General features: G+C 33.2%; 1 protein-coding gene across 1 annotated transcript; it reads right to left on the reverse strand.

The window, feature by feature from the left end:
* Window positions 1-5,042: 5,042 nt before the first annotated feature.
* On the reverse strand, window positions 5,043-7,303 carry LOC149945701 (zinc finger MYM-type protein 1-like). The gene is made up of 2 exons (XM_090176689.1): window positions 7,261-7,303; window positions 5,043-7,186 (listed from the first exon to the last, which is right to left on the reverse strand). The coding sequence occupies exons 1-2, from the start codon at window positions 7,301-7,303 to the stop codon at window positions 5,043-5,045; spliced, it is 2,187 nt and encodes a 728-aa protein (XP_090032815.1).
* Window positions 7,304-13,651: the final 6,348 nt, after the last annotated feature.

The following is a 13,651-nucleotide window of genomic DNA, read 5'->3' on the forward strand; positions in this document are numbered from 1 at the left end:
CAAGTGAACAATTGTCAAAAAATTTTAAAACATAAACCGGGGGTTCGAAATTACTCTAATTGGGTATTTTGCTAAAAACCTACAAGATTTACAGTTGCATAATTTTTATGGTATCATTTTAAAATAGAACGCTTTACATTTAAATTTTCAAAAAAATATATTTGGTGGGATAGTTCTTGAAGAAAACCTCCCAAAAGAAAGTATTAGAAAATTATCGAAAATTTACAATAAAGTTGGTTTCATTGATAAAGACCAATTTTCTCTGGAGCTACAAGGTGATGAGTTTTGTAGGTTAATGTCAGAAATGGAGAAAATAATTTTTTTTAAAAAGAGGATATGTTTTAACATCTAAAAAGTAATTGATACCTACTAGTTGACGTCTCAATTTTATTAATTATAAGGCCTATAAAACATCTCCTTTTGTAAAAAAGGCCCTTTTTTAATAAGCATTAAAAGTAAAATGTATCCGTTTCAAAACCATTCTCTTATGAATTTTAGTCTACTCATTTACGGAGATGCCGATCGTAATGCTCATAGAGTTATTGAATTGCTTAGTATTCGCTATCCGGACAGGAGACCAAGCGACAGAACCGGTAATAGAGCTGTTCGCGACGTCAACGACAACGGAGTTGTAAATCCCAGGTTCCGTTTAGCAGGGCATCAAAAACTCTACTTGGAAGACACCTTTCTGGCTTACTTTACTGTTTATCCACAAGCAAGTGTTTGAGGCGCAAGTGACGATCTTGGTTTGCCAATGTACTTTGTGTGGAACACTCTTCGCTATCACCACTTTCATCCGATTCGAGTGAACTTCCACCAAGTTCTACACGAAGGAGATACGTTGATATTATTTATGTAATTGGCTAATGAGCATGTTTGATGATAACCCAAACTAAACTGTAGTAGGTGTTTAGAAAATTGGTAAGTCAGAGCCATTCTGGACATCCTGTATTGCGATCTCTTCTTAAAAATAAGTTTTTAAGTTTCGGGTATTTCATTTCTTTCAGGGGAAATGTTGATGGCGAGAGTATTTATGAAACAAACGACGAAAATCAATGAAAGACTTTCATTTGAAATCCCTTTTTTAAGGATCTCTCAATAAATAATAATAAATATTTTTCGTTTTATCCAAGAAACGTTTGCATAATCATTCTTAAATATCATTAAATAAGCGAGCATGGCTTCTGCAAAGAGAAGGGGCTCCTAGATTTGGTACAAGGATGGGCACAGCATTGAAATGTGTAGAGGACCAAGCCTTCGTGGCATTGTACTGACAAGGAGACGACCCGAGGTGATAATCATCGATTTTGTTAAAACTCGGGTATAGTGTACACCTCCATGTACATTAAAAAACCTGGAAGGGAAAAGTTGCGACGGGCTTTCGTTTTGCCATGGCCACCGAAAACGTTTTTGACAACATGATTCGGGATTTGTCCATTGAAAATAACGTAGGAATCTGAAGGATTTTACGAGTCCCCCTGTGAAACCTTTTAAAAAGTTAAAATTTTTAAAATTTCAAAAACGTTTAACAATAATTTTATTGATTTTAAAAATTTAATTTAATCAAGTTTAAATGCAATTTGGTCAATTGGGGGACCCTTAAAATCTTTCAGATTCCCATGTTATTTTCAATGGAAATAATTCCAAATCATGTTGTCAAAAACGTTTTCGCTTGCCATGGCAAAACGAAAGCCCGTCGCAACTTTTCCCTTGCAGATTTTTTAAGTTACATAGAGGTGTACATTATAGCCGACTTTGGACAAAATCGGTGATTATCACCTCGGGTCGTCTCCTTGTGAGTGACATCCCTTAGTATTATACTACTTACGAGGAGACTACCCGATGTGATAATCACCGATTTTGTTGAAACTAGGTGGGTATGTAGACCTTATTGTAACATGAAATTTCACCAACGGAAAAGTTGCAATGGGCATTAGTTTTGCCATGGCAACCGAAAATGTTTTTGACAACACAGACTGTATATTGTCCCATTGAAAATAGCAATTGATAAATATTTTGATCAAATTGACCGAAAGTCATCAAAATATCATAAAATTCATTTCATTTGTCAATTTAAATTTTTTTTTTGGTTTTGAAATTTGAATTTTTTTTAAAGTTTTTCACAGGGGGTACCCTTAGAAGTGCTCAGATTCCCATGCTATTTTCAATGAGAAAATATACGAATTGTGTTGTCAAAAACATTTTCGGTTGCCATGGGAAAGTTAAAGCCCATTGCAACTTTTCCCATTGGCAATTTTCATACTACCATAAGGTCTACCTAACCCCTGAGTTTCAACAAAATCGGTGATAACCACCTCGGGTAGTACTTATATATATATATTACTCCTTGTTTTTACCCTCGCTTCACTCTTGAGCTCGGTATGTCATCTGCTACTGACTAAGTATTTACTAAACACGGTGAATTAAAATTAAAGTATTTCGTTTACTTAACTAGTCATAAGAGAAAATAACGAAAAAATTGTTAACAGTTTAAAGCCTTGTGAACTAAGGTTTAACATATCATTGACAGTCACAGACTCGCATTGTAGTGTATGTGAGTAGAAGATACTCATATTTCAACCATTTTTTCCAAGATGGCCACCAAGATGGCTGCCAAAAATACCCCCCCCCCCCCAAAACAACCCCCAAATTTTTTTTCCAAAAACCAATTTTTGACCTTGGAAAAATCAATAAAATATTTTAATTTCAATCTCAAATTTCACCATGAAGATGATCCTTGACCTCGACGCTTGACCCCTGACCACAACCCTTAAGCCTCGGTCTATCACCTCAACAAGTTTGGACACGATCCGACAAGCTCGGACCGAGATATCGGCGGTAATATGTGACCCCACCAAATTCTTACGCTTATTCACTTTTGGTGTCACTTTTTTCGTTTTTTCGCCATTTAAAATGCTAATTAGTTAATTGCGAGATGGGGAAACGAATTCGCGACCTTCGCTTTATATCCTTGACAACTTTTGGCCCCACCCAAAATACTTTAAATAACTAAACTATTATAAATAAGTTTTTTCATATTTTTTTCGCAAATATTTTAATAGTTTTATTATTTTAAAACAATGCTAGTTTTAGTAAAAGTAATCAAAAACACAATTAGTTATTATAATATTTAATAACTATGATATTTCAAACAATATATATTTTTAAACACTTAAAAACATATGAAACACTACAAATAAAACTAAAATATAATCTAGCAAATTAAATTAATAAATAATAAAGAATTAAAGAAGGGGGTATAAATAATTTGAAGGCTAATAAATATAAAAAACCCAATGTTAAAAATATTTTAAGTGTATAATTAAAAATAATTATAATTACATCAATTCGTAGAAGGTATTTTTCCTCTTCGGTACAAAACGACATGTCGGGTTGGAAATTCGGGCTAGAATTTATAAATATAAATAAATTAATCTATTAAAAATGAATATATCTAAAAAATATTTACCACTAGAATTCTTTAACTTTTTTTTGTTGCTCTACCATCGCACGAATAAAAACACTGGTTTTGGTCTTAATCGCTTCGATAGTATACAGTTCAAGAATGTCTGAATTAATCAAAGTAGATCGAACGTTATGTTGTACAGTACCAACATGTTGAATTTGATCTAACTCAAACTTTTTTAAATTCTTGTGATTCCACCACGAAATTTGACTAGTATTACAAAATATCTGCATATATTTGCTAGATAATTGAAGAATTTCGTAGCTAAACCAACCGATTAACATTACCCTGCAATGAAATAATAAATCATCGTACACAATTTCTGAACGATAACATTTGAAACTTTTATCATGCACAGAAAAAGAACAAAAGTTTTGCGATTTTTCAATTCGCGATTCGTAGGGTGCGACCATAGGCGTAGAGTTTCTAAAATTATTGGGGGGGCCCCAAGCCTTTCGACCAAAATCTTTATGGAATTCAGCGGTAATGCCAGTACGCACATTGGGAACTTTCTGCCCCCCCCCTCCTCCTCCGAAACGTATGTTTCTATGCACAATTGTTTTTCGATTATGTGTGCTTCCACCCCCCCCCCCCCCCCGAAATTAAATCCTGACGAGAGAAGAACACTCGTCCATAGGTCCTAGAGATTCAATATAGTTGGAGTAATTAAAACCTTCTACTTCCGTTGAACATATTCTGATGTGTGAAGCACTCGCTTGCCGTCTTTCGAACCGCGATAGAGCAGAATACACGACGAAAAGTGATTTGACGTAACTACACAAATGTTAAGGAACCAACTAGACAATCGGTCGTTTACCGTGCTGTAGCCAAAAATAGTTAAGCGCCTACCAGACAAATACTAGTTAGTTTTATTTGTAGATTAAACACGATATTGAGCCAATTCAATATGTGTCGTTGTAGCTTGTGAACTACATTGAATAAACAGCTCGATTTAACCTTAACATTGAACCGATATCCATCGAAGAATGAATAATTCTATTAAAAATCGACGTATTTTCAAAATCATTGGCACTTACCTTATGTTTTAGAAACAACGCACTGCTTATCCTAGTTATTCAACTAATCAAATATACCAAAATTGAACAAAGTAATTTTACGAAAACACACAATAACGCACCTGCGCTGACACAAATTTCGAAAGTTTGTGAAAACTATTTTAAAGGGTAAAGAAAGATACGCGACGAACCAATATTAAACGCAATTTTATTGTTTAGTCTAGATATTACCGACCTCTATGGGATCAAATTTGAAATAATTGTCATCTAATCCATTGATTCAATCATTTCAATGGGTATAGTTCGGCGCGTAGCTTTGAAATTTACATTTCCTATTTATAATTGTAATATATTTAAAGACTTAGAGTGCGTTTCAGTGCCAATAAGGTTTATTTTTATAGTAACAAACGGCGCCCTTTTAATCATTTCGCGCGTCTTACGTGAGGCTCTGGTGTTTAAAAATATTGCACTTTTTTAGGTTATGAAATTTATTAGACGTTACAACTCAACACATCAGTCTAACTGTATATTGCAAACACATTTCTCCGTTGAGTATTTTTTTAAATGAATTCGTTTATGAGCTTTTCAAGTGAGAGTTCATCGAGAATTTCCTTATAGCAATGTAGTATTGCTAAATGGTTTAGTCTCTGTTGCTTCATAGTTGACTGCAAATACGATTTAAGACGTCGTAGCATGCTAAATGATCGTTCAGCTGTACAGGTGGTAGCTGGAACGACGTAAAATAGTCTAACCAATGTCACAACTTCTGTGAAAGTTGCCATGACACCTTCATCTCTCACATGTAAATCCTTAATATCATTAAAATTATTTAGTTTTATTTTACGAGTTTTGCAAATGTCCGACAGCATTTTCAAATGTACGTGTAAACGATCAAAATTTAAATCTCCCGGAAATATTTCTTCCACAACCTTTTGCAAGTCAGTTGTTGCACTACTCAACGACGAGTTAAGAGAGTGAATTACAGCCTGTTCTAAATTGCGCAATTTCGTAAACCCTTCGCAATTTTTATATCTTTCGTCAATTGAGCAAATGACAGTGTCTGCTAGTTCGAAAAAGATTTTTCGGTAGTAATCTCTTGGCGTTTCAAAAGCATGAGGCTGAGAATTGCTTTCCAATCTTTTCGGAGCCCTTCGTATTCGTGGTATAACCGGGGTGTCTAAGCCTAGTTTAGATATTTCACCTAACGAATACTGCCACAATTTATCAAAACATCCCTCTTTGCGACGAGAAACTAAAACGTCTCGAAGGACATTGAGTTTTTCTTCAACTGATCTTAAAGACATTTGTGGACTTTGAATTTTGGAATTAACTTCTTCGACCGGTCCCAAAGTATATTCGATCATTATTAATGAAAAGTAAAACCCAAAATTCATAAACTGCTTCGAAAATCCGTTACATTTTGACGCCAACTCATTATCATTGCATATATTTCCAAATTGTTCAAGAAATTCCAAACACTCTTGATAATTTTTTACAACGCTTTCAACGCTGCTGACACGATAGAGCCAACGAGTTGGGCATAAAGGTCGTAAGGCTTGAGGTTCATCATGTTGTACATTTTTGAAAATTGCTAAGCGTTTTGGAGACTCCCTAACAAAATTGACAAAATCTTTGACAAGGCTCATAGAATCTCTCGCAATTGTAACACGTTTCATCACGTCAGACACTGCAAGGTTCAAACAATGGGCGGTGCAGTGAACGTACATTGCTGACGGCTGCTTTGTTTTTATTTTTTCCTGAAGGCCGTTTAGACGACCAGCTACGTTCGCAGCTCCATCATAGCACTGACCCCGGCAATTTTCAAAAGATAAATTAAATCTTGCGAATACGTCTTCCACTATTTTTAGTAGCGTATCTGCTGTTGTACTTTCAGTCTTGTAAAATCCAAGGAAATTCTCGAAAACTTCAAGGCGGTTATTTACATGCCGAATTGTAATGCTTACTTGTTCCTGTGTCGAAACATCAGTAGTTTCATCAATGATCAACGAAAAGAACGGCGGACTCTCGCCTTTAATCGAATGCACTACATTCCGCAACACGTCATGCGCCATTGTTTGTAATATTTCGTTCTGAATTTCAGGCGATATCCACTTGAATTTCTCTTTTCGTTTTAACCAAGACTGCAATGAAGAGTTATCTTCAGACCGCGTTTGCAACAATTGATAAAAATTTGACTCCGTTTCGGTATGTCCTCGAATCGGCAATCCTTGACGAGAAAGGTATTTTAAACTTGAAAATAAATTGCGAAGAGCGTTTCTGGCATTTATCATTTCTACGCTATGTGCTGAATTTAACTTGCCCAATATATTCACATTTGATTTTAAGTAATTACTTTTTTCAACAGCTTCATGATGGCATTCAGTCTTCTGGTGAGCATTAAATTTGTATTTAGCGTGTTTCCAGTCGTTTACTCCATCCGCAATAAACCCGCTCTCTATCTTTTTACAAGAGATAATGTTATTTTTGAAGGCTTTTTGACAAACTGAACAAAAGACTTTTTTCTTCTCTTCATCAAAATAAATCCAAGGGTATTCTTCTTTCCAAAGAGTTTGGAAACTTCTTCCTTTTTTTCGCTGTTTTGGTTTATTCTCAACGTGAAAATCGTTTATGTTCTTTTCCCTATCACCCTCTGATAACTCTGTGTCCCACTCATCAGCCAAAGCATCAACGAATGTTTCTGGATCTATAGAGACATTTCCATCATTCGGCGAATTTTTAGAATTATTATGTACAAACTACAAAGTATTTTAGTATTACCTGATGATGATAACCGAGGACGTTTGATTACGAATTTATCCATTCTCAAAATTAATTAGTGTTTATCCTCCTCAACTCGTGTATGTTTATGAATAACGCGTGAAATACATATACTTTAGTGACGCGGAATCGTGGCGAAATAAAATATAACTAAATTTAGTAGACTGAGTAAGTGCTGTAATCTATAAAATGTGAAAGGCCTGACTGCAATCCCTCTAGCGATTGGTCGTTGTAGCTGCTCTCGTTGTAGGCTCTGACTATTTGGTAGACACCTCGAGGTTAGATATTTGTACTGAAGTAAGATACACGACGAACGAAATTGTTTGTTTCGACAATACTACAAGATTTAGGAGTAGCTATGTGAGCAAAACAATACTTACCAATTTTTGGGAGGGGCTAATTATCGAAATTTATTGGGGGGGCTCAGCCCATCCTTTAAAATTATTGGGGGGGCTCGGGCCCAACGGGCCTATATAACTCTACGCCTATGGGTGCGACAAAAAATAAGGGATTTAACTTAAAGGAATATTTAAAAAAGGGGCTTTTAAACTCAATCGAACCATATGGTTCGATTACTGTTTTAGATTCTAGAAATACAGTTTTTAAACAACGTTCTTCGAATTCTCTGCAAATAGTTTGTTTTTAAAAATATTATTCATTCTTACTACTCGAAGAGAGATAAATTTTAACGATCGCGGCAAAGAAACTACAGGCTTTAGATAGAATTCACCAGACATCTTGATTCTAGATTTCTCCTGGTAAAAATCCTTTACATTGAGATTTTAAAGTTTAAGCCTGACCTATATTTTAAAATTTAAAAATATTGCCTTTGGGAATAATTATTAATTTTGTAATACAACTAAGGTTAACTAATTATCCCTATCCTTCTTGAACAAGTTTTTATAAATTAATAAAAAGCATTTATATTTACTTTTAAACGATTTCTATGTTGTAGAAACCATGGGATCTTATTTAAATTTTGATATAATCGCATATGTTTTCCAATTAAACGTAAAATTTCGTAAGAAAACCAGCCCTCAAGAGTGGTTTGAGTTTGGAACAGTAAACCGTCAAACTCAAAACCATCGTGGGGACAGAAAAAATTATTAGAATGAACGTCAAATAGACAAGAATTGTTTTTGATTCTTCTAGAAAAAACTGAAGATAATTTAAAAGATTTTTTATAAAGGGGCACGCAAAAATGATTTTTTTTAAAGGTTCTACTAATGCTTGACACTCAAGAAAGACTGTTTTCATACAGTAATTTTCAAGTCTAATTGAAACATCGTTAATTTTAAAAAGATTATAATTCCTAACTTTGCGTAATGCTAGATATTTAAGTGAAAAAGGGTTAATAGCGAGAGGATGGGAAATCTTACCGGAAAACTTCGCGAGATCCCATGGTTTATAAAACGAATACGGTAAAGACACTCTTTTATAAGAAATTCATAAGAACAAAACTCAAAGAAAGAAACACACCACTTCCACCCCTCAACAATAAAGAATAGGAGCTCAATAAACTTACTACTATAACCGAAACCGTTAAAAACAAAAGAGCATATCCTAAACTATCTAAACCAAAAAATCTTCTAAAAGACCCTCATTCCCCCGAAGGATACACAGAAACTATACATACCATTAAAAATAAAAGATAAGCTACAATGAGAGGAAACTCTAACAAGCCCAAGAAGAAGGTCAAAAACAGGCTACATAAAAAAATCCTTAACACTGTAACAAATTCATTATACTAAATATCTCTCCCCCCCCCCCCAAACCCTTTTACAAGGCTAATCAAAATACCCAAACCCAGACAGCCTTCACAAACAACAACAAAAAGATATAAAAAAAGGACTAAACTATCTAACAATATGTAACCAACTCTATTAACAACTAGAAGATAACCACTTAATATTAGAAACTCTAATCTTAAAATTATGGATAACAGGTGGGAGCGGCTTAAAACCAAACTTATAAAACCCCCCAAAAAAACTAAGTAAACAAAAAAATTGAGATTTTCCATAATTCTGCTTTAGTAGTTTATTAAAAACACTGGTATTGTAAACCAAAATAGGAAATTGAAACTTTAGCTAAACTCAGAAAAATCTAAAATTACTTCAATCCCCAAAACTGATATTATAAATTAACTATTTTCTGGTTTTAATTACCCTCCTTATCACCTTTACCCTACTATTAATTACGTTTTCAAACCACCCTATTACACTTATTGTGGCATTAATTCTTATTACCGTAAGTTTAGCAATTAAGGCATTTTTTTTAACTAAAATAAGTCTTATCAGTTACATTATCATCTTAGTACTATTGGGGGGGTTAATTATTTTATTCTTATACATAGCTTCTCTGTCACCAAACGAACCTATCTCAACCACTCAAAATAAAAATCTATTGGTAGGAACACTTCTACTAACCCCCTCTATTTCACTATTCTATAATTCTCTCCCTTTAAATACAATCACAATTATTAAAATCAACTCCCTAATATTACAGCTTGCATGAATAACAATTATTATAACATATCTTCTTATCACTCTAATTACAATCGTAAAAATCACAACACAAACAAGTGGTCCACTTCGCTCAATTTTCTAGAAAATCATTAACCATAAACAAAATATTAAAGAGAAGTACCTTAAACTTAAAGGGCTGCTTTGATAAAGCAGACATAATCTAGATTCTTCACTAATTTGAAAGACAGCACCTATACGAAAGACAAGACACATCCTATTCTAAAAATTTTAAATTCAGCATTAATCGATTTACCAGCCCCTTCTAACATTTCTTATTGATGAAATTTTGGATCACTCCTTATCCTTTGTTTAACTATTCAAGTAATCACAGGTATTTTCCTTGCAATACACTACACCCCTGATACTAATATAGCTTTTAACTCCATCTCCCATATCATACGAGATGTTAACTTTGGCTGACTTTTCCGTTTTTCTCACGCCAACGGCGCGAGAATATTTTTTGTATGTATTTATATCCATATTGCACGAGGGATTTACTATGCATCTTACAAAAACTTAACTACATGAGTAACAGGAGTTATAATTCTTCTTCTACTAATAGCAACAGCATTTCTTGGTTATGTCCTACCATGAGGACAAATATCTTTTTGAGGAGCAACAGTTATCACAAACCTATTCTCAGCAATTCCTTATATTGGGCCCAATCTAGTAATCTGAATTTGGGGAGGATTTTCAATTGATAACGCCACACTAACACGATTTTTCACCTTACATTTTTTACTACCTTTTATTCTAACCGCACTAATTTTTATCCATATTGTTTTTCTCCACCAAAAAGGCTCCAATAACCCATTAGGGTTAAATAGAAATTTAGATAAAATCCCTTTCCACCCTTATTTTTCAATTAAAGATATTTTGGGCTATACAATCACACTTTCAATTTTTATTATAATTGTCCTTATTGACCCAAATTTCTTCAATGACCCTGAGAACTTTAACCAAGCTAAACCCAAAATATCCCAAAACCAAAGGCAAAATACCCCTTCAAGCTAATATTATCAACTTGTCATAACGGTAACGGGGAAAAGAACCCCGCACTCACAAAAAGAAAAATATAACCACAAACAAAACTAAAAAAAAGTCTATATTAAAAAACAAGTAACAACTTAACAAACTTATGAAAATAATATTTCCATATTCTGCAATAAAAATTAAAGCAAAACCCCCAGAACCATACTCCACATTAAACCCTGAAACTAGTTCAGACTCACCCTCAGCAAAATCAAAGGGACTGCGGTTCGTCTCAGCAAGACAGGATAAAAACCATACCCCTAATAAAACTAATAAAAGACCTAACTTTACTAAAGAAAAGCTCCAACTCTCTCCCAAATTAAAACTCCCCACCAACTGGACAATACTCAATAAAATTAAAGCCAAACTTACCTCATAAGAAATAGTTTGAGCCACAGCCCGATAACACCCCAACATTCTATAAATAGAATTGGAACTCCAACCAGCCCCCAAAAGGGAATAAACCCCTAAACTCGATAAAACTAAAAAATAAATTAAACCATACTGATAAAAAAAACAGTACCCCCTAAATTACATAAAGCTCAATAAGCTAAGGCTAAAAATAAACCTAGCACCGGTCTTAAGTAAAAAATCATTTTATTACTATATAAAGGCCAAATCTGCTCTTTAGTCATTAACTTTAAACCATCCGAAAAAGGTTGTAAAAGACCCATATAACCCACCTTATTAGGCCCCTTACGAATCTGAATATACCCTAATACCTTACGCTCCAATAAAGTAAAAAAAGCGACACTTACGAGAAGACACACTAATATCAAAGTATAACTTAAAATTAACAAAATTGTTAAAAAAGACACTGTCTTATAAATGAAGCTTAAATTCAACGCACTAATCTGCCATATTAACCAAATAAATTTTCACTAATTAACATTATATAAATAATTCATAGATTCTGGTCCTTTCGTACTAAGAAACTTTTTAAAAACTATAGATAGAAACCAACCTGGCTTAAACCGGTTTGAACTCAAATCATGTAATTTTTTAATAGTCGAACAGACTAACTAGTAAAGCTTCTTCACCTTACAGTTTAATTAATTCAACATCGAGGTAACAAACATACTCTTCGATTAGAACTCCAAAAGTATATTATCCTGTTATCCCTAAAGTAACTTAGTCTTATTTCACCAAAAATGGATCTTCAATAATTTTAACTAAACTAAGTTTATAAGCTACCGCCCCAGTATAATTAGCTTAGCTATAAAACTAGAAAAAAATTTTAAAACTAAAAAAATTAAGCTTTATAGGGTCTTATCGTCCCATAGAATAATTCTAGCATTTTTACTAAAAATTTAAATTCAAAATATTTAAAAAAGATAGACATACCCTATTTATCCCTTCATACCAGATCTCAATTAAAAACCAAATGATTATGCTACCTTAGCACAGTCAGGCTACTGCGGCCCTTTAGTACAACCAGGGGGCAGAATTTACTTTAAATAACCATTCTTAAAGAAATGTTTTTGATAAACAGTTAAGGTAAATGATTGCCGAGTTCCTCTATTAAACTTAAATCCAAACTAATTCAACTAGAACTTAACCAAAAAATAACCAGCTCTTATCTCTACTAATTAAATCATTATGAACAATTTTTTAAAGCTACAATCTTCTCTTTATAACCCTTCAATTCTTAACAAAAAAAATGTTATTAAACAACAAGCCACTATTAAACCTTACTAACTACCCCTAACAAAAAATATAAAAATCATATGCTAAGCTTAACCCTAACAAACTTTTTGCTATTCTCTGTAGCTGAATAACACCTACCTTTTTAATTTCTAAAGAAACCAGATAACCTAAAATTCGTATAGCATCTCACTACTAAATACTTATTCTATTAATTTTGTCACAATTAACACTTAAGTACCTAACTCATTCTAATTCGGGAAACTAAAATATATCTAAAATTTTAACCTACCCTGAGACAAAAGGTACAAAAAATTTTACTTTTAACTAAATCTTTCAACACCTTCACAGTTCACACTTATCTAACTTTTTCAAAAAAATTTAATAAAGCAAAAAAAAATAATTAGCTTATTCAACCAAATTTCCTCTAATATCCAGACTAAAAAATATTCATAAGAGCACTCCGTTATACAAAGAACTATTTAATGTAAATAAATCGATTTAAAGCTCTACTCTAACCTCTAGATGCAAGTTCCCTTACATCTACTTTGTTACGACTTATCTAATATTAAAATTAGAGTGACGGGCGATATGTGCATGTTCTAGAGCCTGATTCAATTCATCTTATTAATTAAAATTTACTAATAAATCCTTTTTCACATAAAAATTCAATTCACGATCCAAATCTTAAATAAAGTAACACATCTCTACCCTAGCATAAACTACACCTTGATTTGAAGTGACAAAACCAAACTATCTATAACGAAAACTAACAATTTATTTAGCTAAGTAATCTAACAACAACGGTATATAAACTCAATTACTTAATAAAAACCAAGGTAAGATTTATCGGGGCACATCGATTACAGGACAAGTTCCTCTAGGAGGATAAAACACCGCCAAATTCTTTAATTTTAAAATTATTCCTTAAAACAATATAAGCTAGCATAGCAGGGTATCTAATCCTAGTCTTTACCCTAACTTTTCATCCAACAAACCATAAAATTTATTAAAAGATACTATTTCACTAGTTAACTCAAATTTTTTTTTTAAATTATAGCCAAAATGCGCTTAAACAAACTTTATATAAACCTTACGTATAACCGCAGCGGCTGGCACGCTTTTAGCTGGCTAATTCACTTTAATCTATATATAAAGAAATTAGATAAACATAAATAATATTTCTACCT

This window comes from Leiobunum rupestre, chromosome 5 (genome assembly GCF_980474605.1).
Source record: "Leiobunum rupestre chromosome 5, qqLeiRupe1.1.hap1, whole genome shotgun sequence".
Classification (NCBI taxonomy): Eukaryota; Metazoa; Arthropoda; class Arachnida; order Opiliones; family Sclerosomatidae; genus Leiobunum; species Leiobunum rupestre.